Raw genomic sequence first — 27,546 nt, forward strand, 5'->3', positions numbered from 1 at the left:
CGAGGGCATTGAAGCAGACAGACCGGGGTCTCAGTCTTGTCTCTGAAACTTGCTGTCCATGTAACAATGGTCAAAGTAGCATAACCTCCTCTCATCTACAAAATGGGAGTTTTAAGTGTTGTGGGATTCCTGTGTAGACTTAAGAGAAGCAACGTGTGAAAACTATTTTGCATGGTGCCTGGAAAAGAAAAGGTACTCAAAAATGGCTGCTGTCTTTTTATTATTGTGAAAAGGGCTTCCACCCTGAAGTGGTACTAAAGTAGCCTGGGTGGCCAGATCAGATAAGGCCAGGAGGAGAGAGGCGAAGCTGTGCTTTGGCTGAACACTCTGTTCCTGAGGCAGCCCAGCCCCATGAAAAGCCTGAGTTAAGGGTGAATGAGCTGGATGTGGGGCCAGGCTCCTCCCCTTGGTCCCTTTTCTCCCTAAAATGGCAACCCCAGGCTGAGCCACTGGCTGAGTGGCACCATGCAGCTTCAGGCCTCTCTCTCATTTCTCCTGATTCTCACTCTCTGCCTAGAGCTTCGATCAGAACTAGCACGAGGTTGGTATGAAATGTGGGATCTCAAAGAGTAGACTGGGAATCAGGCTGGGGGGTGGGGTGGTGGGGAGGTGATGCAGCACAAACAGAGCCCATTTCTTACCTTACCGGATTGAGAGTCAATTCAGTTCAATTCACTGCATCAGATATATATTGGGCACATAGTATGTGCCAGGCACTGTCCTAGGTGCTGGGGTTAAAGCAAAGAGCCTAAGACCCTGCCTTTGTGAAATTAAGATGCTAATGGGAGAGAGACATACAATACCTAATATACATGATAGACGATCAAAGTGCTATAGAAAATGAAATAAGTAAAGCAGGAAAAGGGGCCTTCAATGTCTGGGGTGGGGCTGGTGGCAGGCAAGGAGAGGTTGAGAAAAGGAGATCAGAGCCAGGATTTGAGAGTGAGGGACTTAGTCAAGTTAGATGCACTTGTCAGAAAAGGCTCCTTCCTGGGCCACTTTCTCTGTGGAAGCTTGGAATCTGCAAATGGAAGTGGGGAGATGAAGTGCAGTTATAGCTAAGATAATCTGCTGGAAATGGGGATAGTAGGCAGCAGTTTCCAAGATTTTTAAGCAGCCAGTAGGATTCCCTGTATAAAAATGCGTAATAGAATACACAAAAGGGTAAGAAAGTAAAAAATTATCAAAATCTTACCTTCTGGAGATTATCACTGTCAATGTGCCAGTGAAAATCCTTGCACATGCAAGCATAGTTCTCTGCACGTATGTACATGGAGCTATTAATGATACATTCTTAGATATAAATGGAACCCTAAACCTCCCAATAACCCTATAGATGAGTGGTTCTCGAGTTTGTCCCCTAGTCCGACAGCAATAGCAGCAGCAGTATCAACTGGAAACATACTAGTTCCCAGTCCCACCTGATCAGAAACTGTGGAGGTGGGTCTCTCTAACAAGCCTTCCAGATGATTCTGATCTATACTCGAGTTTGAAAACGTCTGCCATCAGTAAGAAGAATGTAGTGGTTTACAGGATGAGCATTCCCGGAGTCAGACACACCTGGGTTCTGGGCCGGGCTCTTCTACTTACAAACTCTGTGCCTCAGGAACATCATTTATAGCCTCTCTGATCATCAGTTTCTTCTTCTATAAAAAAGATTAACCATCTTTTCTGCTTTATTAATCAAATAGTCTGATGTATGTCAAGCTCTCAGTATAACTTACCTCTTAATAGATTCTTGTAAAGCACTTAGAACAGCTTCTGTCACACTCAAAACACACACACATGGTGTCATTATCTACTTTACAGAAAAAAGAAACAAGTCAAGTGATTTTCCTTTGGTTTAATGGAATGGAAGAGCAGAGAAGCAAGACTGAGAAAATTAAGAGCAGATGGGACTCCAGCCCCTATAGAGTCACCTGTAAGGGTCTAAGGGCCGATGCTGCTGTGACTAGGATGCCTGAAGAACATGCCCCTCCACCTCCCACCTTGACTGGATAAGCTATTCTGCCTCTTCCCCATTCTCCTGCACCCTTAGCGTCAGCCTTGCAGGCAGGAGGATAAGACAGAGTCTGAACCTTTCCAAACCCTAGGCTGCTGCCTGAAGTTCCACCATAGGTGTGATCATTCATCCGTACATTCACTCATTTTACAACAACCAAGATGGATGGAGAACCTGCAAGCCTTTGCAGTCGAACCATGCTGGGTTTGATTCTTGGTCCTACTGCTTCCTAGCCTGACATTAGGACAGGTACTTCACTATCTGGCCTTAGTTTCTTCACATAATGTTGGAAGTTCTGCTAGCTACCACAAAGAGTAATACTGCCCACATGGTGACAGAAACATAAAAGGAGGGTACAAAGAAACTTTTAATCCTGCCCTAGAGGGGCTCAGTGGGGTGGTGGTGGTGGTTTTCTATTAACAAATATTTGCTAAGAACTGAGAACTAGGCCTGTGTTAGGCACTAAGGCTGCAGAAATGAGTACAATGAGGTCCCTCTCCTCAAGAGTCTTATTGTTTAAGAAATAGAATGATTAAGAGCAGCTACTATTTATTGATTTATCTTCTATTTATCAATGCTTTTCACTGGTAAGCTCTAACCCTGCAATAAACCAAAAACGTGGATATTACACCTGCATTTTTACAATGAAGGAAATTGAATGTCAAGGAGATAAGTCATTTGTCCAAGATCACATAGCTAGAAGATAATTGAGACAAGTTTGAACCCTCTCAGATTCAATCTTGCTCTCACATTCAAAGTCTGTCCTCCTTCTCTCATAGGATATCAATTCTAGAATTGATTATGAGACAGGAGGTAGGAACCTGAGGATCTTTATTATCAAATCTTATAAAAGCAGGTCTGGAAGGGAACTCAGAGATGATGTGGTTCAACTCCTTGATTTTACAAATGAAGAAATGGAGACATGAAGAAGTTAGGTTTATACAACATCACACAGTAGCAAGTGGCTGCGATAGGATCTCAATCCACTTGAGTTGGATTCTCAAGCCTGTGATTCTCACCACATCAGGCTACTCTCAGAAGTGAAAATGTCAACTTCTGTGTAGACAGATCAGACCATGGCTGGGTAGAAAGAGGTACAGAGCACAGCCATTGTGGATGGCCTCACAATTGTGCCCAGGGCTGTCACAGCCCCTGGCATACGAGGCAAACAAGGAGAAGGTGATGGGCTTAGTCTCCTTCAACCACTTTCTCTCTTCAGACACTATCAAGGATCTCCTCCCAAATGTATGCGCTTTTCCTATGGAAAAGGGCCCTTGTCGAACCTACATGATGCGATGGTTTTTCAACTTGGAAACTGGTGAATGTGAGTTATTTGCTTACGGAGGCTGCGGAGGCAACAGCAACAACTTTTTGAGGAAAGAAAAATGTGAGAAATTCTGCAAGTTCACATGATTTTCTAACAAGAACACAGCCCTCCATGGATTTGGGATTGCTCTGAGGGCCATAGAAGGCATTTGTGTGTGTGTGTGTGTGTGTGTGTGTGAACAAGAGATTCATTCCTCTACCCCCACATTTATTCTCCCTGATGTGCTCCTAAAAATGCTTCATCTCTGTGCCTGAAATTCTATAAATGTTGCAATCATGTTTAAAATCTCAAGACCTCCTTTTTAAAACATACACGTACTTACAAATACACTGGGGAAATTTAGAGCAACCATTCACACCTTAGTATGAATTACTGCTTAACCCACTGGGAGATAAAGGTTTTGAAGGACAGAGGGGGTGGATTTGGAAATTTGGGTACGATATTGGAAGGGCTTACATTGGACAAGGAGATTTCTGGTCTTGTAAAATAAGAAACAAGGAAACATCAGAAACCAGGGAAGAAAGGGGAACTGGGGAGAAACTGAAGATGTTAAGGACACTTTTAATTTAAAAAAAAAAAAAAAAAAAAGCAGTGGCCCAGGCATGGTGGCTCACACCTGTAATCCCAGAACTTTGAGAGGCTGAGTAAGGCGGGTGGATCACGAGGTCAAGAGATCGAGACCATCCTGGCCAACATGGTGAAACCCCGTCTCTACTAAAAACACAAGAATTAGCTGGGTGTGGTGGCGCACGCTACTATACTACATAGTCCCAGCTACTCGGGAGGCTGAGGCAGGAGAATCGCTTGAACCCAGGAGGCAGAGGTTGCAGTGAGCCGAGATCGCACCATTGCACTCCAGCCTGGTGACAGAGTGAGACTTGGTCTCAAAAAAAAAAAAAAAGTGAATTTTTATGAAAGCTGTTATCTACTAAGGCTAAACCACATCTTCCTGCCAAGGGCTACATGGGGAGAGGAGTGAAGAGCCCTGGTCCTAGAGTCTTTTGGTTTGCCTTAAGCAACACCAATTACAACAACTTGGAGGGAGAGGAGAAAAACACAGGAATCATTTCTTTCATTTATTTCAAGAGGGCCCATAGATGCGGAGGGACTTCTTTAAGATCACAGGGTGGGAACAAAACAGAGGCATCCTTGATCCCACCAAAAGGCCTCTTCCATTGCATTGTAATCCCCCCAATCCATAATTTTTCCAGACTTCCTCTGGGATGGAGGGCAGAATTGAAGAGGGAGTGTTCATGTGGGCACTGTCCCTTATTTACCACTCTGATTCAGGGTCCTCCCCCAAAGTCCAAGTCAGCTGCTTCCAATTGCCCGAGGAACAATAACTCCAAGCCATTATGCCAGGCTCCATGCTAAGCTCTTCATAAATAATACACATAAACCTCAAGGTAACCCTAAAAATCACATTACTACTCAAAGCGTGCTCCAGGAACAGGCAGCTTCCAGGTCACCTGAGAACTCGTTAGAAATGTGGAATCTCATGACCAGCCTTGTAACAAGGTTCCTGGGTGATTTGTGGGCACCCTCAAGTTTAGGATGCAGTGGTAGATGAGGAACCAAGGATAAAACAGAGCAGTAATGTTTCCAGGGCCACACAGCTGGAAAGTGGCAGAGCTGGTCATTGAGCTCATGTCAGTACATTTGCAGAGTCCCTGGTTATAATGGCTATGCTTCACTCTGTCATGGATCTCGGAATTTCCCCCACGGTGCTGATTTCCAGTTAAAGGTTTTATCAGAAAAATTTTAAAACACCAAGTTATGCTGGCAAGGCAACAAACACATCTCCCTTTTGTGGAGAACACCGGGAAGCAGGATTCCTGGATCATCTCTGGAAGAGTCTGAGACAAAGACAAAAATCCTAAGTGTCTCCCATGGCCGCTGTCTTCTTTCTCCAGGTTGGAGAGCAGCAGTCACACCAACCTACTGAGGACTTCCACAAAAGAAAGATTGCCTCATTCCTAGCCCCTAGGCTCCATTCCACCCACCCTCACTCTCTCTTCCCTTCTCAACATTTCACAAGAGGGAGCATTCTCCATGGCTAACACCAATCAGATATTGTCTTACCAAAATGTCCTAGAAATTCCTGAATTGCTCAACACCTAATCATGGCTGACACCAACCAGATATTCTGTCTTACCAAAATGTCCTAGAAATTCCTGAATTGCTCAACACCTAAATCACTGGCTTTAAGCTCTTTCTCCTACTCATGAAACACCAGAACTATCTGGCCTTGAGATTCAGAAAATGTGATCATTGTCTCTATAATTCAATTGTACTTGCATTAACCACCCAATCTTGTCATAGAACCCGAAATTCAGGCTCGTGTACCCAGCGTACAGCTGATGCCAACACTGATACACAGGTGCTTGGAAATAGAGAAAGGTTTATTTAATTTGGTCAAAGCAAGAAGGCAGGAGGGCAAGATCTCTCCAATTTACCTTAAGAAAAAGAAGCAGAGAGTTATGTGGCTACAGAGTAAGAGAGGGGGAGTTTCAGGAAACCAAGGGGAAAGGTCTGTTTCTTCACTCTCAGATAACAACTGAAACAACCAGACTTCTAGGAGTCAGCAGCTTGTCGCAACATCCTTAAATACATTTATTTCTTCTTGGATACTTTTTTTGTGACCCTGAAGTTAACTCCCACTGCTTGACAGAGAAACAGTACATCAGCAGTTTATCATTATGTTGTGGGAACAAGGAATATTGGGTAAAAAGCAAGTGCAAGCAAACAGGGCCTGATCAGAATTTTCATTTTTTCAGTCACTAAAAACGCTTGGATGCTGAGATCTCAAGGGGCCCTGTTACAAATCCCCACTGTATTTTTCCATTCCTCATTCATGTAGGAAAAGGGGTGTCATTCTTTGTTAGCTACTTCCTGCTGAAAAAGGGGCAAAGGTGTGGAAACTGAAGAGTGGAACCTATCCACCTGAAGTTGAAAGTATTTCCAGGGGCCAGGCCCATATCCTGCATACTGTAATTCCATTATCTGGGTACTGTTACCTATTATAGTCTTGGAACAGCATCTTAATCTATATTTGATGATGACATTAATTAAAACATAAGTTACAATAACACTAAGAGAAGTAAGCCAAATGTAACGATACCAGAAAATACAGATTGGATCCCTTGTGAGATCCAAGGAAACAATCCAGAATACCAATCACCTAATCCTAGTTAATCTTCTTTTATCCGTTGCCACCATAAAGTTTGCTCTCTTATTTTATCTACATGCATTTCAACTTCAGCCGAGGTGTTAACGTAAGAGAAACAGGAGGAGTTGGCCTTGTTCAGCCAGCAGGTAATCTAATGCTATCCCATTATCTAAACAACTTTAGCTAGAGAATCCAAAGACTTGCTGTGCTGTGATAGCAGCACGTTTCATTAGCTCTAATCCTTAAAGTAATGGACACATTTCTAAGCACGTGGTGATGAGCAGCCACTCCCCACCATGGGAGCAAAGTATATCTGAAGAAATACCCTGTTTCATCAGGAATCCTGGCAAATCCGCTTCAGAGACCACCCCGTCCCCGACAGACAGAATCTCCTTCCAAAATTCCTTGGGAGACCCTGGGCAACAGTTTTAGGGAACTTGTCCAGTGTTTGGTAACACTTTCATTGTGTACCGAGAAAGATGTCACTGAGTATCCTAATAAACGTTGTCCATGATCTCCCCTCCTAATGCACCTACAGGCCCAGAGTTGGTTTTCCTGACTGCAGATAGAAACACATCCCTCAGGAGCAGGCCAGGTATGGTGGCCCACATCTGTAATCCCAGCACTTTGGGAGGCCAAGGTGAGTGGGTCAGTTGAGGTCAGGAGTTCAAGACCAGCCTGGCCAACACAGCAAAACCATGTCTCTACTAAAAATACAAAAATTAGCTGGCTATGGTGGTGAATGCCTGTAATCCCAGCTACTCAGGAGGCTGAGTCATGAGAATCGCTTGAACCCAGGAGGCGGAGGTTGCAGTGAACTGAGACAGTGCCTCTGCACTCCAGCCTGGATGACAGAGGGAAACTCTGTCAAGTAAGAAAGAAAGGAAGAAAGGAAGGAGGGAAGGAGGGAAGGGAAGGGAAGGGAAGGGAAGGGGAAAAGAAACATATCCCTCAGGAGCACAGGGCACAGTGTCAGTAGTTGAGGCAGTCATTAAAGCCACATTCCCTAGCCCTGGATCTTTTAGACAGTTGCCACACTCAGGTAAGGCTGGGCCTATCCATTGTCCTTCCTGTGCTATGAAACTGGGGTCAAATGGGGTGCTATCCAGATCACTATCCAGTAAGAATGGTCACAAAGGTCGTGGTGACTCACCCAGGAAATGCAAATCCAAAAGTACACCAAAGTCAGGTACATGTCTTCACTCCAAGCGATCATTGCACCAAAAGAGGTCACCACTGGCAGGAAAAGAACCAGTGAGGGGTGTCCCCCAGGCAAGGTGCCTGGGCAGCTTTGGGGACTCCCTGTGCATGCAGATCCTGGCTGGGACTGCCCAGCCATGGGCACAAGGTTCTTCTATGGTCACCAGAATTGTCATAGAACCCCAGATTCATGCTTGTGTACCCAATGGGCAGCTGATGCCAACATTGATGCATGGGTGTTTGGAGATGGAGAAATGTTTATTCAATGTAACCAAAGCAAGAAGGCAGAAGGGTAAGAGCTCTCAACCCTACCTTAACAACAACAACAACAAAGTGGGCTTTTAATGTGGCTGGGGAGTAGGGGAGGGGAAGTTTCAGGGAACCAAGGGGAAAAGCCTGTGTTTCTTCTGTCTCAGGTAACACCTGGAACAACTAGACCTCTGGGAGTCAGCAGCTAGTCGCAACGTCCTTAAAGACCTTCATTCCTTCTTGCAAATCTTTTCGTGACCCTGAAGTTATCTCCCCTTGTTTAACAAAGAAACAGCACATCAGCAACTGTTTGTTTGCAACAAATAATTTTGTCATGGAAACAAGGAATATTGGGCAAAAAGCAAGTGCAAAACATTTTCATTATTTTAGTCACTAAAAATGCTGGGGTGCTGAAATCTCAAGGGGCCTGGTTACAGTCTCATGACTAAAATTGCCTCATTCTATCAATACTCAACAGCTCCAGACAAGACACACCTTCAGCATAGGTGCAGATAGACAAGTTAGTCCACACGCTCACACAACACTTACCACTGTTCACCCACCCTTTAGTGGTCCATCTATCATCCATTTTTTAAAACGGAAATGGCCTCTCAACTGGTCTCAGGGCTTCAGTCCTTGCTCTCTACAGTTTATTCTTGAAAGAACAGCCAGAAGGATTCTTTATGTCCTGATGCTCCGCTATTAACAATCCTTCATTGACTTTTCATCTAACTCAGAGCAAAAGCCAAAATTCGTATGAGTACAGTAGTTCCCCCATATTTGCAGTTTCACTGTCGGTGGTTTCAGTTACCCTTGGCCCAAAAATATTAAATGGAAAATTCCAGAAATAAACAATTCATAAGTTTTAAATTGCACATTGTTATTGGGGTGAAATCTTGTGCCATCCTGCTCACAATGTGAATCATCCCTTTGTCCAGTGTATCCACCCTGCACACGCTACCAGCCCATTAGTCATTTAGAAACCAACTCGGTTATCAGATTGGCTGTCACAGTATTGTAGTGTTTGTGTTCAAGTAACCCTTATTTTACTTAACGCCCACAAAATGCAAGATAAGTGATGCTAGAGTATTGTTATAATTGTTCTGTTTTGTTATTATTGTTGTTAATCTCTTACTATGCCTAATTTATAAATTAAACTTTATTATAACTATATATGTATAGGACAACAACATAGTGTATATAGGGTTCAATACTATTCGTGGTTTCAGGCATCCATTGAGGGTCTCAGAACACGTGCCCCACGGATAAGGGCGGACTACTGAACTTGCCTCAGGTTCCTACCCAAAGGTTTCTGGCAGGTGCTGTGGACAGCATCCATGTTTCCTTTCAGGAATGAAGTGCCTATTACCCCAGCTGGGAGTTTGGTAGCTGATGGTTCTCAGCTGAGTTCCTCTCGTCTATGGAAACCAGAGTCCAGATACTACCTCTCTCTTCTGATTGGCTGCTTAAGTGCAAGTGTGTGACATGAACTTAGCCAGTCAGTTGCTCCTGCCCTGGACTTTGGATCTGGAGGGACTGATGCAAAGACCCAACAACTGTTGAGAAAATTTTTCTAATTGTGATGGAGGTAGTGAAAGTCTGGAGGTCAAAAAGCATTGAGTACCTGGCAGTGAAGTGCAATTTGTAGCAGGAATGAAACTCTACTACAAACTCAGATATGCTCAAATGTCTTTTAAAAAATTGTAATTGGCAGCCGGGCACCGTGGCTCATGCCTGTAATCCCAGCACTTTGGGAGGCCGAGGTGGGCGGATCACCTGAGGTTGGGAGTTCGAGACCAGCCTGACCAACACGGAGAAACCCCGTCTCTACTAAAAATACAAAATTAGCCAGGGAGGTGGCACGTGCCTGTAATCCCAGCTACTCGGGAGGCTGAGGCAGGAGAATCGCTTGAACCTGGGAGGCGGAGGTTGAGGTGAGTGGAGATTGCGCCATTGCACTCCAGCCTGGGCAACAAGAGCAAAACTCTGTCTCAAAAAAAAAAAAAGAATTGTAATTGGCCTGAATTTTCATTTTGATCTTCCATTTAACCAGGTAATGGAAATTAATTTCTGTCATTTCATTAGTTTGACCGCCACATACCCCTAAGGGTTGCTTCTACATTCCAGTGCATTGGCTTAATTCCAAGGCATCCAATGGGAAGTGTGCTTGATTTTTGGTCACTATCATATATACACACTGTTTTATTCCTGCTGGATATTTTTCTGGCAGGTAACTGTTGCATCCTCCTCATTTGATGAGAGCTCACTCAGTGACTTATATGCCCCACAGAGCTCAAGAAATACCTCACTGCTGCTCCTTAGAGCTCAAGAAATACCTCACTGCTCTGTACCACCTGGGACTATAGGAAACTCAAAGGGACCCTCTAAAAACCCTATACATAGACCTCCCATGTTCCAATTTTTGATCTACCCTGCAAGGGTTCTCAGTTCTAACTAGTATCCTCAATTCATACTTCCTAGTTGTGGAAGTATACTCTGGCTGTGGTCATTTCTCTTGATTCCCAAATACACCTGTACCCTATTGGCCTAGGAACCCCCTTCTCAGGATCCCAAACCACCATTCATTTCCTCTGGTTCCCTTCTAACTCTGTTCCTTAAACCTCCAATGGGGAGAATTTTATACATGGGCAGGGAGCAGAAAGGAAGCAGGGGTTGTTAAAACCTGATTCTGGTTTTTCATATATTCTTTCATCTCGTGATCTGCATTCACTCTGATGTAATCAACACACTTTCTTCCCAAAATTAAGGTTCTAGCTCCGATGGTCTAATGATCTCTAAGATCCCTGATACCCTTAATTGCTCAGTTATCTCCAAATAAGCCCTTTGTCTTAGATCTGAACCTTCTCTTTTGAACTCTACAAGCCAAGAATTTAAATATTCTGTGAGCTGTGTAATGCTGTCCTGTCTCCTCTCCAGGCATGAAGTAGAATGCCCAGGTGCCAGGAGTGAGGGAAACACCAAAGAGAAGTAGGTCTACAGGAATAAAGCTCCAATTAGCATCTCAAAGTTATATTCCTCTCCATATGCCTTTAATTACTTTATATATGTATATAAAGTATATTTACTTTATATATAGTATATAATGCTATGTATTTTTGTATAAATTTGTATATGCTATTTATAAATTTTATATATATTAAAATAGTGAAAATAGTACTCATATACAATAGAGTATATACTCTATATAGTGTATGTGTGCATATATATATATATATATATAGAGAGAGAGAGAGAGAGAGAGAGAAAGAAGGAGGGAGAGAGAGTGTATACCATTTTCACTATTTTCTACCAGGGTTTTCTTTTTCTACCAAGACTTTTACTTAGCATTATATTATAAACTTTTTCCCAGGTGGGTGAATATTCTCTGGTGTCATTTTTAATGGCTACATAATATTCTGACCTACCAAGCATTGTAATTTACTTAGTTTACTTGGTTTCCAATGGTTCATTATTATAAAATAGCACAAGGTTAAACACAAGCACAGACACCCTTTGAAAATAACATCCTGTGGTTCTGTGAAGAAACAAATTCCCAAAGAGAAGGCAGTTCTGCTGCAGTGGGGGCAGACTGGACACACCATTCTGTATCACCAGGGCAGGAATTCAGGGGAACTCTCACAGGAGGTGAGGGAAGAGGCAGGACACAAGGACTACAGAGCTAGTCCTGTGGATCAGGGTCTTCTACAAGGATGAAGTCTAATTGTTGGCTGGCTGGGGCTCAACTAGGGAAGGATGCACTTCCAAGCCCACTTAGATGGTTGCTGGCAGGATTCATTTGCTTGCAGGTCACTTCCAGTTTGTTGGTCAGTGGGTCCTTCCAGAGAGCAGCTCATAACCTATAGATTGCTTTATCAGAGTGAGCAAGCAAGAAGCTCCAGAGAGACTGAATAGAAGGTAGAAGTCATAGTCTTTTGTTTTTAGACAGAGTCTCACTCGCTCTGTCGCCCAGGCTAGAGTGCAGTGGTGCAATCTCGGTTCACTGCAACCTCCACCTTCCAGATTCAAGCGATTCTCCTGCCTCAGCCTCCCGAGTAGCTGGGATTACAGGCGTGTGCCATCACGCCTGGTTAATTTTTGTATTTTTAGTAAAGACGGGGTTTCACCATGTTAACCAGGCTGGTCTCGAACTCCTGCCTCAGGTGATCCGCCCGCCTCGGCGTCCCAAAGTGCTGGGATTACAGATGTAAGCCACCAAGCCCAGCCAGTCTATTTCATTGACTCATAATTGTTATACATGTTTATAGGGGGCATATGATATTTTGGTACATGCACAGAATGTATAATAATCAAATCAGAATAATTGGTATATCCATTACCCAAGGTAGTTATCATTTCTTTGTGTTGGGAACATTCCAAAGTTTCTCTTCTAGCTATTTTGAAATATACAATAAGTTATTGTAGTCATAGTCTTTTGTAACCTAATCTCAGAAGTGACATCCCAACACTTTCCATGACATCACTACTCATTAGAATCAAGTCACTAGGTTCAGTCCACACTCAAGGAGGAGAAAACACAAAGGCATAAAAACCAGGAAGTGGAGGTCACTGGAGTCATCTTAGAAGTCTGACTGCCACCAGGAGCAACTTGCCCAGAGTCAAATGCAGTGAGAGCTTAAAGTCTCAGTTCTTGGCTGGGAGTGGTGGCTCACACCTGTAATCTCAGCACTTTGGGAGGCAAAGGTGGGCAGATCACCTGAGGCCAAGAGTTCAAGACCAGCCTGGCCAACATGGTGAAACCTAATAAAAATACAAAAAAGTTAGCCAGGCGTGGTGGTGCACACCTGTAATGCCAGCTACTTGGGTGCCTGAGGCATGAGAGTCACTTGAACCCAGAAGCGGAGGTTGCAGTGAGCCACATTTGCGCCACTGCACTCCAGCCTGAGAGACAAAGTGAGACTCTGTCTCAAAAAAAAAAAAAAAAAAAAGTCTCAGATCCAGAATTGGGAAGATTTGTTTAGAGAAACAGGGTGGGCAGCTTTACCATCATCTGGTTATGATGGATTGTAAGCTTGGACAGAGGTAGTGGCATTGAGAATTCAAAGCAAAAAAATAAGAACTAATAAAAACGCCCTGCTTTGCTTCCAAAAAAGTTTTACAGTTTCACGTCTCTTCATTTTAAATCAATAAAAAGGCCACATTGTGGGGAGAAAATCTCAATTCTTAGGTCTCTTCCCTCTCCTCTCCTTCTTCCCTGAGATTTATTCACAGGTGAAAACTCAAGGCTCATAGTGCCTGGTCCCTATCAGTACAAATACCCAGTAGTTCTACATCACCATGTCTGGATTCTGAGAGCTATTGTGTTATAAAAGTTGCTGACATGCAAAGACAAACAGATAAACTTAACTCTCACAAAGTGTACCAGAGGCTACTGTGTGCCAGATATGCTACACGGGCACTGGGAAGAACGCTCCTGACATAATATTGAGGTCCCATTAAATTTTTTAATTCACACTTGCTAGAGAAAAATCTTCCAAATGCCCCTTGGGGCAGTGGCAAGCTCCTCAAGTCCTTTAAAAATGTTTCTGGGAAGAATGAAAGAATATAAGGGATAGAGAACAGTTTAAGAATATAAATTAATGCAGATTTATAGCCTGTTTTTACCAGTTGACAATATTAGGTAAAGATTTTCTTATATCATTAAATATTCTGTAACATAATTGCTAATATGTGTAGAGCTTTATTTGCATAAAGAGATCATCATTTATTTAAACAAGTTTCAATGGTTACATGTTAATATTAAATGTTAAAGGTTGTTGAAGTTTTCTCGACATAATAAGTAATCACTATGGGCATTTCTTGTTTACTCGTGATAGATTCTAAGTGGAATTTCTGGGTCAACTGTGGGCATGCATTTGAAAAGCTTTTGATACATAATACCTTCTTTTATGATTTTAATAACTACTGTTTATGAAACACTTAGGATATGTCAGGAACCAACCTAAGTGCTTTGCATACATTGTCTCATTTAATATTCCCAACAGCCCTGAGAAGAAGATTCTATTAATATCTGTATCTTACAAATGAGAAAGTTGAAGGTCAGAAAGATAAATTACTTGCCCAGAATAACAAATTAGGAAGGAATGAAGATGTTTGAATCAAAGCCTAATTCTAGAGCCAATGCTTTTAATCAGTTTTCTATCATTAAAGTTCAGCTCTGCCATGACCTGTTTAAGTCCCCGTCCCATAAAATCCCCTGGACCTCTCCATGTAGACTACACAGAGATATTCCAGGCCTGTCTGCTTCTACTCTTCATGTTTACAGCTTGTGGGTTCTTGAAAGCAGTGACTTTGACTTACACATTTCTTCTCTACAGTGAGCCAAGCAAAATGGCATGCACAGAATAAGTACTCAACAAGTACTTGTAGATTAGTTTTGTAGACATGATACCATGGAGGAAAAGAGGCACCTGGGATTTCTTTTTTGGAGTTAAAGTGTTAAGCTATGAGTCAGAGCCATGATTCTCATAATCTCTGAATTATGGAAGGAAGGAAGGAGAGAAAGAAGAATGGTGGGAAAGTGAAGCTTAACGCCCTCTCGGGAGTAAGACACTCCACTAACTAATGGAGTAAACCCTGGCTTAAGACATTTAACCCAAACCTCAGAGAGATCACAGCCCCAAACTTCCCCTACCCGCATTGTGTCCGTAGGCTCAGAAGAGTAGATGGAACACATCAAAATGTCACATTGTAGGCAAGGATAGGAAGCCAAAAAGGGTTCAATAAAGGTAGACAAGGGGTCAAGGATAGAATTAGAAAATCATCATTTAACAGATGGGCGTGATGGTTCACACATGTAATCCCAGCACTTCGGGATGCTGAGGTGGGAGGAACTCTTGAGGCCGGGAGTTCGAGACAAGCCTGAGCAATATAACGAGACCGTCTCTACAAAAACCATAAATAAAAGAAAAAAATAAAAGGAAAACATCATCTAGCAACCATTAAATAATCATTGATTAAGGCAAGAATCATCAACGTATGCTAAAACTAGTGGGTAAAATTTTGAGAAGTAATAAGATTTTTGCATAGACCCAAAGTATCTTCCCACAAATACTTATTCATTGCAAATGGGAAAATAGGCAGCCACCATCTTACTCAAGTAATCAAAGTTAACACCATTAGTAACAAAACAAATCAACAGCATGTGCCTCGTGGTATGATCCACCACAAAGAACACAGTATCTTTTCTACAGTATTCCCGCCAGAAACGCATAACATGAATTTAATTGTGAAGAAATATCAGATAAGCTCAATTGAAAGACAGTCTGTAAAATAGATGGCCTTTAATCGTCCAAAATGTTAACGTCATGAAAGACAAAACAAGATTGAGAAACTTTTCCAGATGAAAGAAGATTAATCTGCTCCTGAACTAAGTAATTTTAAAAAAGAAAAAGAAAGAAGATTAAAGAGGTGTGACAGCTAAATGCAATGCAGGATCCAAGATTTTCTTTTGTTGTAAAGGACATTATTGAGACAATTTGTAGAATCCGAATAAGGTCTAGAGATGGGCTTTGTAGGCATGCACCCAAGTCACACAGGGCCCTAGACACAGAAGGACCCTACACCCAGGATGTAATTCCCTGTGGTCATTGTCTTAAAATTCTCAGATATTTAAATTTGTGTTTGTAAGTGAAGGTCAATTAGACGATGGTGCATGCTCCGGGAGCTAGGCGTCTGGACTCAAGAGCAGTCCCACCTCTTGCTGCCTCCCTGGGATGGGTTCTCAGCAGCTCGCCCTCCACCAACTGGCACCATGGCTCTGCTCAGCCCGCCTCTTTCCACCTTTGCCCCCTGACTGCTGCTATGCAGATGGCAGTCGAATCACATTGGCAAGGGGAGGCCCGTGTTCTACCATTGCCAACCACTCCCAGTGGGGGCTTGGGAAAGGGTGCAGGAAGGGTCACAGTTAGGTGTGCACATCCTGTGGCATTTCAGGAAATGCCAATTACTGTCCCAGTCCCAGGCTGGCAGCAGCACAGTACATTCAACCGGTGACTTGGCAGGAGCCAGCCTCTCACCTATTCCGATCCTGTACTGAGTATGTCTCAGCACAGAGGTTGCAATCGCTTGGGGACTGCCCATCCATGGGTTGGTACAATGGACCTGTGGACAGGGAAGATTGATTTCTCACCCCCAGCTGGGTCACAGAGCTTCAGTCTGGCAGCTGGCATGAGGAGGAATCCGGCAGCAAGCGGAATCCTCCAGGACACACCACCAAGTAGCGGTCAGGGACCCTAGGTAGTTCTGAGGGTCTGCACTGCTCCACAACTATCCCCGTGCCTGAGGAAGAGTGACAGAAACAATAAATAAGAAGCTCCATGAGAGGTCTAGAGAGAGAGAGAGACTCTGCAAGAAAGAAAAAAGCCTTTTATTTGAGTACCTTTAGTGATATGTTTTCCCCTGTTTTTTTGAACAAGGAGCTCCACATTTTTACTTTGCACTGGGCACCCCTACAATTATGTAGCCAGTTTTGCCTGTAGATTAGATAATAGTACTGTATTGATGCTCATTTCCTGAATGTGACTATTGTACTGAGGCTATTTTAAAGAATACCTTTATTTTAGAAAATTCATTGAAGTATTTAAGATGTCTGCAACTTATTCCCATATGCTATGAACAAACATAATATGTAGGGTATACGTGTGTGTATGTGTGTGTGTGTCAGAGAAAGACAGACAGAGAGAGGATTAAGAAAAATGTGGTAAAATGTTAGCGTTTCAGGCATGTGGGTGAAGGGTATACAGGAAATCTTGGTACTATTTTTGCAATTTTTCTTTCTTTTCGTTTTTATGAGACAGGGTCTCACTCTGTTTGTCAGGCTGGATCACAGTTCACTGCAGCCTGAAACTTCTGGGCTCAAGAGATCCTCCTGCCTCATCCTCCTGAAGATCCCAAGTGTGCACCACCTTACTGGGCAAATTTTTTTTTTTTTTTGTAGTGACGGGGGTCTCTCCACGTTGCCCAAGCTGGTCTCAAACTCCTGAGCTCAAGTGATCCTCTTGCCCCAGCCTTCCAAAGTGCTGGGATTATACGTGTGAGCCACTGTGCCCAGCCATGCAACTTTAAGTCTGAAATTATGTCAAAATTAAACACTGAAAGAAAAGAATAAAACACAAAGAAAACGGTGAAGGGGAAGTCACCACAGTGGTAAACAGTGGTATCCTATGAAACCACAGAGAAAAGTATAAGAAATGACAGTGACTCTGCTAATCTGCCACAGCTGAAGTGGAATCCCCCAGGATGGATGGAGAACTGTCCTTCTGATAAGCATGTGCTCACCTAAGTCATATATTAAGAAGTCGAGAGATTTCTATTATTTCAAACCAGTCTCTGGCCCTACAACATAGATCATGAATGAGCCAATCTAGGGTTTTCTGTGCTTCAACTGCTCAACCAACCCAGGCACCTACCATGAGGCTGCAGAGTTCCCCAGGTTTTTTGTTTTGTTTGTTTTTTTGAGACAAGATCTTGCTCTGTCGCCGAGGCTGGAGTGCAGTAGCACGATCATGGCTCACTGCAGCCTTGACCTCCTGGGCTCCAGTGGTCCTCCCACCTCAGCCTCCCGAGTAGCTGGGACTACAAGCACGCGCCACCATGCCTGGTTGATTTTTGTATTTTTTGTAGAAGTCAGTTCAGGCTGGTCTTAAACTCCTTGTATCAAGCAATCCTCCGGCCTCCATCTCCCAAAGTGCTGGGATTATAGGCATGAACTACCATGCCCAACCAACCACTGGGGTCTTGTTTGAAGTAGGTCCTGTGGTGCCATCTAGCTTCACAGAGCTCTGCTTGCTGAGGAAACCACCAACCTTCCCATTTGTATTTTCTTTGAGATTGATGGAAGAGGGTAGTTGCCTTCATTGTCTATCCCCCAGGTGGTGCAAAAGCCCTAACCCTAACCCATAATAAACCACAGGCTACGGATTGTTCATCCAGGGAGAAATCCTCTGAGGGGTGTTCAAGATGTGAAGGCCATAAACACTAGGGCAGAGCAGCCCCAGGGGTCCCATCTCTTGCAAATTCACCAAGTTTTTATGTAATGAGCTCATCCCAACATGTCTGGTGTGGCTGGGCCCTGGACATTTGGGGGTTAATGTCTCAGCTGGGGAGGGGGATATACAGAAACTTCCGTGTCTAAGACCTGTATGCTCTGCAGGCACGATTTACTAATGCTATGCTGTTCTGTGGAAAAAGTCAGTGTGCTGCCAGGCGCGGTGGCTCACACCTGTAATCCCAGCACTTTGAGAGGCCGAGGCACGTGGATCACTTGAGGTCAGGCGTTCGAGACCAGCCTGGCCAACATGGTGAAACCCCATCTCTACTAAAATACAAAAATTTGCCAGGCTTGGTGGCAGGTGCCTGTAATCCTAGCTATTCGGGAGGCTGAGGCAGAAGAATCGCCTGAACCCAAAGGCAGAGGTTGCAGTGAGCCGAGATCACACTATTGCACTCCAGCCTGGGTAACAGAGCCAGACTCTGTCTCAAAAAAAAAAAAAAAAAGTCTGTGGGGGGTGGGGTGGTGCATGCTATAGATCCTCCAAGCACCACCTTTACTAGCTAAGCAAAGCAGACCCCTATCTGCTGGCCAACAGGCTGCAGCAATGACTAGAGGGCTTGTTTTGTTTGTTTGTTTGTTTGTTTGTGTTTGTTTGTTTTGTCTGCCATCACCCCGTTTGTACTTTTTCCACACCCTCTCTCTCTTTGCTGTGACCTCAAGGTAGAATTATGAACTGGGTAAACACAGTGATGAGGTGGGAAAGGAGGAGGATATTTTTTTGTTTGCCATTTGCTTATTTTTCAAGTTGGGGTTTCCAAAGTCTACATCAATGGACAGGACAAGTGGAACCATGCAGCAGTCACAGCTCCAGCAGGAGCGAAAGTGAAGAAGGGAAAGCTGGAGCCATTACAACTGGTATGGGGCTGTGGGACTTGGTGCTGCGGAAGCACTGGGGCTGGTAGAGTGGGGCGGATGGATGATGGTAGCATTAGAGTGAAGGGTGAGGGCCAGGCTAGGGCAAGAATTTCCAAGACTGGCAGTAGGTAGGAAAGGGTAGCATTACTAGATCCTAGCTCTACCACAATTTCTGTCTTAATAGCATGGATTGCATTTAATAGCGTAACCGAGCAGCTTGGCTTCAAACCACATTTTAAAACTTTGTTTTCTTGCCTCCTTTCTCCCCAATCTCAAGACATAACTTTGAGATAAACTGCATATGTGTTTTCTTCCATCTTAAAACACAGCTTTGTAATATGCTGTAAACCTCCACTCCCTTTCTTTTCCCATTCTGTGCTCCCACACCTTTCGCACATTTATTTACCTAGATGCTTGTTAAACACACATCATACTCACTTATTTGGTCAATATGTTGCCTTAGAAGCTTCAGGAGCTGGATCCTGATACGGACCAGACACTTCCAGCCACAATGGTGCTGGCCCCTTCACCAGATGGAACAATAATTCAAGACAAGCCACTGGAGTGGGTCACCCCACCTGACACCTCCTAGCCCCCTGCCTCTTCTGCATTCTGAACCCTCTCTTTAAAAGACCCCGTGTTTCCTCTACAAATCATAGAGTGGAAATCTTTGGAAAAAATTACGTCTACTTCTCCTCTATCTAGCATGGATAATAAAATCTTGCTCTCTTTTTATCACACCTCATTCTCATTATACTGGCTTCTTTTTACAAGTGGCAAGCAGCCAAACCCTTTTGCCAGTTACAGTAGCGGGCAGCCTCTCCCCTTCCCTGCCCAAGAAGAGTGTATTTTGGGCTCCAAGATGCCTGCACTGGGCTGTGATTGAATCCAATAATTAGCTCCTCTGACTCTTCTGGACACCATGTTCTGCTGGGATGGCCCCTGTAAGGACTTAAGTTCATTTGCAAATAATGGGTGTTAGGACACTTCAAAATCTGGAAGAGATCTTGTCTCCACTCTTGATCTCTCCTCACTTAAACCAAGCCCTAGGTTGGACACTACATAAATGGAATTGGACCGGGTTTGAGGCTTAGAGAAATGAACGTTTAAACCACATAGCAGTTGCATTTACTGCAATATGATCAGATGATGCATTTTCAGAAAAGCATTACAGGGGACATAAGATTGGGGGCATTTTCAATGAGTGTTGCTTCTCCAACCTTCCAGTTTCCTCACAAGGAATATTTTGGGTTGGTGCAATCCTACTAGATAGAGGAAATCCCACATGGGGGTTCCAAGTTTCTTACATTTGCAACATATCACCCTGATATGGTATAAAAATGTCAAGCAATCTTCACCATCTTGATCTAATATCCAGGTTATAAACACAGTTTCTTACTGCACCATTAGTACCATCTTCCTACAGAAGCTATATGAAACTGAGACAGCACACTTGCACAGTCCCGTTGTGACAATGTAATAATGGCCAGTACCCAGTATGACAACACATAGAATTAGCTATTTCCTGGTCCTCAAAGCCAAAGAGGAACTGAGCCCAGGGGATGGGCCAAGACCTCCCTCAATGTCCCACAGGCACTTCACAAAAGCTACAAGAGAAGCTCTTGTAATCACTTAGAGAGGATGACACCCCTGTAGATGTCAATCAGCCTGTCTCCCTGGCCACCCTAGAGCTCGCTCAGGGGGGTCATGAACAAAGCACCATGTGACAGTGGTAGGGACTAAGCCTGGGGCCAATAACATGGACTTCCCACTTAGCAAGTGTGATCAGCCTATTGACACTTACGGTATACCAGCAGTGTACTCCAGCAATGAGCCTGCTAGTGTGGTGGCCATTCTAAGCTCTGATATGGTGCCATTAACCAGAGAAAATGAACCAGCTATCTGGTGACAGGTACATGAGACCCCTTCAAAAGCATGGAGGCAGGGGTGATTGGCCCTCACTGGAATAGATATTCTGAATTTGAATTTTATTTCCTTGCCTTCCATGCCTGTGCCAGTACTGGTATCCATGGATTTGTGGAATTTCTTAATCACAGTGACTGTATCCCATATGATATTGCTTCTAGCAAAGAACTCGTCATTCATTCATTCAATTAACATAAATTCATTGAGTGCCTACTACATGCCAAACACAAAATGGACAAAACAATAATCTTTTCCTTCCCCCTTCTTGATCACAAACACTCTGATGCCTTACATTCAGAGTGGGGCAAAGATAATAAATATTATATTCAGGGTGGGGCCCAGAAAATAAACAATAAGCATAATACATAATTTAATTATATAGACTAATAGTACGAGGTGCTATGGGGAAAAAGTAAATAGAATGAGAGGAACTGGGGATGCAGAGATTGCAATTTTAATGAGGATACTCATAGTGGGCCTTTTTGAGAAGGTTACAGTTGAGCAAAGTCTTGAATGAGGTGAGTGAAGGTTAACCATACAGACATCTAGGGAGAGTGCTACAGTAAAATAGAGAAAGAAAGGGCCTGTTATTCATGGGATTCACCAGTTTTATCATGTTCTCCATCATCCAGAAGCAGCCTGACTTGTGGAATGGTGGGATGTCCTGCTGGTGTGACATCATCACCTCGGAAATAAAACTTCGAGTGGGTAAGGTTCTATCTCGCAGGATACTGTACGTGCTCTCAATCAGCAACCAACATATGGTGCTTTTTCTCCCACAGCCAGAATAAATGGATCAGAGCAACCAAAGCATATCTTGTTATTAAACAAAACAACTGTGGTATATTGAGTTACTGGCTCCAATTCATCACCCTGCCTATATCCACAATCAAGGAGTCTGCATTTTCTCCCACTAGAGGCAGAGTATATTTCTCTGTCCCTTAACTTCAGGGTTGGTATGTGACTTGTTTTGGCTAATGATGCTAACAGACATGATGAAAGCACAGACTTGGAATCTGTGCTTATCCTTCTACCAACCCTATGAGAATGTGTTTTTGTTTTGTTTTGAGACCGAGTTTCGCTTTTTTTTTTGAGACAGAGTCTTGCTCTGTCACCCAGGCTAGAGTGCAGTGGCATGATCTCGGCTCACTGCAACCTCCACCTCCTGGTTTCAAGTGATTCTCCTGCCTCAGCCTCCCGAGTAGCTGGCATTACAGGTGCCCACCACCGTGTCTGGCTAATTTTTGTGTTTTTAGTAGAGACGCGGTTTCACCATCTTGGCCAGGCTGGTCTCGAACTCCTGACCTTGTGATGCACCCGCCTCGGCCTCCTAAAGTGATGAGATTACAGGCGTGAGCCACTGCGCCCGGCCTGAGACCAAGTTTCGCTCTTGTCACCCAGGCTGGAGTGCAATGGCTTGATTTCCACTCACTGCAATTTCCGCCTCCTGGGTTCAAGTGATTCTCCTGCCTCAGCCTCCTGAGTAGCTGGGATTACAGGTGCCCGCCACCATTCTTGGCTAATCTTTTTCGTATTTTTAGTAGAGACGGGGTTTCACCATGTTGGCCAGGCTGGTCTAGAACTCCTGACCTCAGGTGACCCAGGGAATACACTTTATGGAACCTGCTGGTTCAAGAAGAACCAGCTGAACCCAGCCTAGATCAGCTGAACCCCAGCTGACCCACAGATATGGGAGTGAGAGCAAATGATTGTTGCCTTAAGTCACTGCATTTTGAGTTGGCTTGTAATTCAGCATTACTATGACTATAGCTAATAGATATGATGACCCTCTTAAGTGTTGTGTCTCAGGGCTCTGTAGTGTTTTAGAAACCAAGGAAGGAATACTTCCAATAAGGGAAACAATAAAGGTTTGTTTAAGGAAGCCAAGATTTCTAGCTCACTGCAACCTCCACCTCCCAGGTTCAAGCAATTCTCCTGCCTCAGCCTCCCAAATAGCTGGGATTACAGGCACGCACCACCACACCTGGCTAATTTTTTTTTGTATTTTTAGTAGAGACAGGGTTTCACCATGTTGGCCAGGCTGGTCTTGAACTCCTGACCTCGTGATCTGCCCGCCTTGGCCTCCCAAAGTGCTAGGATTACAGGTGTGAGCCCCCATGCTCAGCCTGAAGCATTTTTTTTTAAGCCAGCTTTTGCCTGCCCTGTTGCAGTGACCTACCTGCCCTCCCTGGTTCTGCATCTCCCCTGTAGTATTCACAACACAGCAGCCAGAAGGATCCTTTTCCAACTGACATCATATGTCATTCTTCTGCTCAAAATCCTCCAGTGACTCCCAAATTTGCTCCAAATAAAAGGCAAAGTCCTTGCAATGACCCACAAGGTTCTCATTCTCTGCGCCCATGCTACCTCTCTGACTTCAACTCGCCTCAGGCTCCTGACCACTCATTCACCCCAGCCATGCCAGCCTCCTGGATGATCCCCAACACCCTGAGCGCATTCTGACCTCAGGTCCTTTGTTCTGGAACTCTCTTCTCTCTAAATTGCTCTTCTCATGGGTTGTCATGTAGCTCATGTCCTCCTTTATTGAGTTCACTACTTGAATAACACTTTAAGACCTTCCCTGACTACTCTGCAAAGTAATCACTCCCATCTCTACTCCACCCCCGGACTCACTATTCCTCTTACCTAACTGTGTATTTCTCCATAACTTTTCCTCCACCTAACGTGTTATATATGTGTTAGTTCACTTATTTATTGGCTATCCTCTCCACCACACACACACACACACATACACACACACTTCTCCTTCATATCAAATCCCCATCACCTAGAATAGAACACATGGTAAGTGCTTGATAAATATTGAATGAGTGAATGCCTCTGCTGGTGCTGTTTCTGGGGCAAGACCATCCCATCCCTGACTGGTCTGTCTTTAGAACATTATTTTCTAAGCTCCAGCTCACTCTTGTAACTTCTTACTATCGCCCCAACCCCAAACCTGCATTTTCCTGCAGAGAAGATGTCTGTTTCCATGTAGGTATTACCACACATGGCTCCCTGGGCTGGGGATGGGCTTTAGGGGCATCTGCAAAGAAGTTTGCCATTGGAAATGGGAGAAAATAAGTGCGGGAAGAAGCCCTGCCCTGACGTCTGGAGGGGCAGCTGGGCTGAGTAGTTCTGTGAGGGGCCTTGAGGTTGGCTCTCCCATCTTGATCCACCTGTTTACCAGGATTCCTGGGCCCTGGGAGCTGTCCTCCTGGCCAAAACTAAGCTTTGCTGTGGTCTGCCTATATCAAGTGTGGCCCATCAAGGCCTGGAAGAGGGGGAAGAGACCAGTCTGGGACTCTCTCCTTTTTCCTTCCCCCTTTCCAATCATAAACCCTCAGCGTCCCCAACCTACAGCATTCACTTGGCTGCAAAAGTTGATCAAAGAATGATCATAGGGCTTCCGCCTTGCCTTGCCCCCTTGCACTGCTGCAGGTCTGTGTCAAGCCATGGACACAGCTCTCTGTTCTGCAGGATGGAGTGTGTTAAAATTGTTAAGAGTAAGGCCTACTTTAAGAGATACAGATGACATTTAGAAGACAAGAGGGTTAAACTGATTGCTATGCTCAGACACACTTGGTAATCCTGGATGAAAATAAGTAGAACACACCCAAATTCAGGATAGTTCATGTAACTAACAGAGAGATCATTTGTCATATGGTTTTTGCCCATACAGAAGGGATATGATCATCTGCACAGCATATATTCATGAACATCCAAAGTGCAGCGTGAAGGTTGGCCGGCCAGATTATACTGCAGCACATTGTACTGGCCTGTGCTGACCTGAAGGCTCCTCAATAGGCTTGGCATGGACAAGACCTACAAAGGTCAAGTGGAGGTGAGCAGAGATGGGTATCACATGGGAAGCATTGATGGTTACTTGGTGCCTTCACCTGCTACTTGCCAGAACTACCGATGGAAATAAAGTTATGGGGGCCCTGAAGGGAGTTGCGGATTGAGGTTGTCTGTCCTTCACAGTTACCAAACAATTCCCTGGTTCTGATTCAGAAAGCAGGGAATTTAATCCAGAAGCACATCCTGGATCAGAAGATCGCAGATTATATGCGTTACCCAATGCAAGAAGATGAAGATGTTTACAAGAAACAATTCTCTCAATACATAAAGAACAACGTAACTCCAGTCATGATGGGGAGATGTATAAGAAAGCTCATGATGCTGAACGAGAGAATCCAGTTCACGAGAGGAAGCCTGGGGAAGAAGTTAAGAAAAGGTGGAACCACCCCAAGACGTCCCCTGTCCAGAAGAAAGATTGAGTAGCTCATAAGGCAAGTTTTCTAAGAGCTCAGGAGCAGGCTGCTGAGAGCTAAGCCAAACAACTATTTTCTTGTCTTGTCTTTTTCCTTTTTCTTTTCTTTTCTTTTTTTTTTTTTTTTCAGAGACAGAGTCTCGCTCTGTCACCCAGGTCAGAGTGCAGTGGCACAATCATAGCTCACTGTAGCCTCCAACTCCTGGGCTCAAGCAATCCTCCCCCCTTGGCCTTCCAAGCACCTGGGAATATAGGCATGTTCCACCATGCCTGGCAAATTGTCATTTTCTATAATATTATTCAGATAAAAACAACAAATTTATTGACCAAGCAGCTTAAAAAAGAATATTAAAGGAAGGGTCTCAGCTAGAGGTTCTGCCTGGTCTAACCCACACCTACTTTCTTACCTGCCCCATCCCACCTCTCAGTCCTCCTTCCCTGGTAGGTTCTTCCTGTCCATTACTGAGATCCCTGGCAACCTCCACCTCATCTTCTGCAGGAGGCCTCTGGGCTAGGGACCCCTTGAAAAAGCTTTACCCCCTCTTAAGCTTCTGGTGGAGGGCCTGAGGTCCCATCTCCTTTGGACCCCTGCTCAGGGTCCCCTGTGCAATCTTCTTACTCAGTAAAACCTCAACCACCAGGTCTGACTTTTCACCATTAGCGTTTTATTTCTTGAGTTAAATCAGGGGTAGCAAATCTACCTGTCAACCCCAATCAATGGGCAGCCCTGTGCTGAGGGCTCTGTGGCCACACATGGGCTAATGGAAAGGAGCAGCAATCATGTGATGTGGGTGCTGGTGGAAGAAATGATGGCATGTGGACAACACCTTTGCCATCCCTGGGTTAGACATCACCCTCCCTGGGCCACTCTTTCAGAATGCAAACCTGTAGAAGGACAGGAGAAAGTGGAGCTAGTGGTAGTCACACACCGAGTTCCCAGCAACTCTTCCCAACCCATCACTGGATGCCTCTGTTTCTGCCTAAAAGGTTGGGGAGCCTCAAGCATGGACAAAGATAGAAATCAGAAAGTGAGGAGCTAGAAGGAAATCTACAGTGCCATCTCTGGCCAAGGGGCTATCATATGCACAAAGCATCCCCACTCCCACCAGGAGCCTCTATCAGTTTGTGCCCTGGGGGTGAATGGAGATGCCCTGGGGCCTTGTCTGGTCCCTGGTCCCTGGTCCCACAAGAAGATGAGGAAGATAAGGCCTGATAGACACCAAGCCAGGCTGGCCAGACATTCCAGACAATGTCACTGAAACTTTCCAGATCTCTCATGTTCCACAGTGGGTAGAGAAGAAGGGAAGGATATAAAGGCTGTTCCTGGGGGGCCAGAGTCACTGACATTACTCCCTTATTCTCCTTCTCCCTCACCCCAAAGGGTAAGCATGCACCCCAGGATTAAAGTAAGAAATCATTGTGTCAGAGGCCTTCCAACCAGAGTGACTCCATCTTGAATAGGGGCTGGATAAAATAAGGGTGAGACCTGCTTGGCTACATTCCCAGAAGGTTAGGCATTCTTAGTCACAGGATGAGATAGGAGGTTGGCACAAGATACAGGTCACAGACCCTGCTAATAAATCAGGATGTGGTAAAGAACCCAGCCGAAACCCACTGAAACCAAGATGGCAATGAAAGTGACCTCTGGTCATCCTCAATGCTCATTGTATGCTAATCATAATGCATTAGCATGCTAAAAGATATTCCTATCAGTGTCATGACACTTGACAAACACCGTGCCAACACTCAGAAGTTATCCTATATAGACTAAAAAGGGGAGGGATCCTCAGTTCTGGGAAATCTCTTCCCCTCTCCATGAAAACTCATGAATAATCCACCCCTGTTTTAGCATATAATCAAGAAATAACCATAAAAATCTTGAACCAGCAACCCTTGGGGCTGCTCTGCCCGTGGAGTAGCCACTCTTTTTCCCTTTCCTTTACTTTCTTAATAAACTTGCTTTCTCACTTTACTCTATGGACTTGCTTTGATTTCTTTCTTGTGTGAGATCTGAGAACCCTCTCTTGGGGTCTGGATCCGGACTCCTTTCCGGTAACATCTTCCTGGCCACCATGAAGGGACTATACTGAAGAGACTCCTGACCCACAGAAAAAGACTGCAGCACCAATTGGCCAACTCTGGATACGTGGTGGGGTACATTTTACCTGGGTAAAGGATGGGATTGGGTTAGAAGCCCAACTTAGGAGAGTTAGAGTCCCTCCTAAGACAAAGAGGCTTAAAGGCCCCTGTTAATAAAAAGCAAGGATGCTTGACCAAACTTGGGTTAAAGGCTTAACTTAGAAAAATTAGAGTCCCTTCTAAGCCATAGGGGGTGGCTGGGCGCTGTGACTCATGCCTGTAATCCCAGCACTTTGGGAGGCCGAGGCGGGTGGATCACCTGAGGTCGGGAGTTTGAGACCAGCTGGCCAACGTGATAACCCCACCTCTACGAAAAATACAAAATTAGCCAGGC

The 27,546-nt window shown here is 44.4% G+C and overlaps 1 protein-coding gene and 1 pseudogene across 1 annotated transcript; both read left to right on the forward strand.

The window, feature by feature from the left end:
- The first annotated feature begins 451 nt into the window (after positions 1-451).
- Positions 452-3,607, forward strand: SPINT3 (serine peptidase inhibitor, Kunitz type 3). Its single transcript, XM_055265077.2, has 2 exons — positions 452-541; positions 3,222-3,607. The coding sequence occupies exons 1-2, from the start codon at positions 466-468 to the stop codon at positions 3,413-3,415; spliced, it is 270 nt and encodes an 89-aa protein (XP_055121052.2). The 5' UTR covers positions 452-465; the 3' UTR covers positions 3,416-3,607.
- A 12,455-nt stretch (positions 3,608-16,062) lies between these two features.
- LOC129474186 (large ribosomal subunit protein uL18-like) lies at positions 16,063-25,134 on the forward strand (annotated as a pseudogene).
- Positions 25,135-27,546: the final 2,412 nt, after the last annotated feature.

Source organism: Symphalangus syndactylus, chromosome 24 (assembly GCF_028878055.3).
Source record: "Symphalangus syndactylus isolate Jambi chromosome 24, NHGRI_mSymSyn1-v2.1_pri, whole genome shotgun sequence".
Classification (NCBI taxonomy): domain Eukaryota; kingdom Metazoa; phylum Chordata; class Mammalia; order Primates; family Hylobatidae; genus Symphalangus; species Symphalangus syndactylus.

Excerpts from the sequence above, each read along its gene's own strand:
- SPINT3 (XM_055265077.2), top strand. The coding sequence starts at position 466 with ATGCAGCTTCAGGCCTCTCTCTCATTTCTCCTGATTCTCACTCTCTGC. Across the intron at positions 542-3,221 it reads TCGATCAGAACTAGCACGAG|ACACTATCAAGGATCTCCTC; the intron begins GTTGGTATGAAA and ends TTCTCTCTTCAG.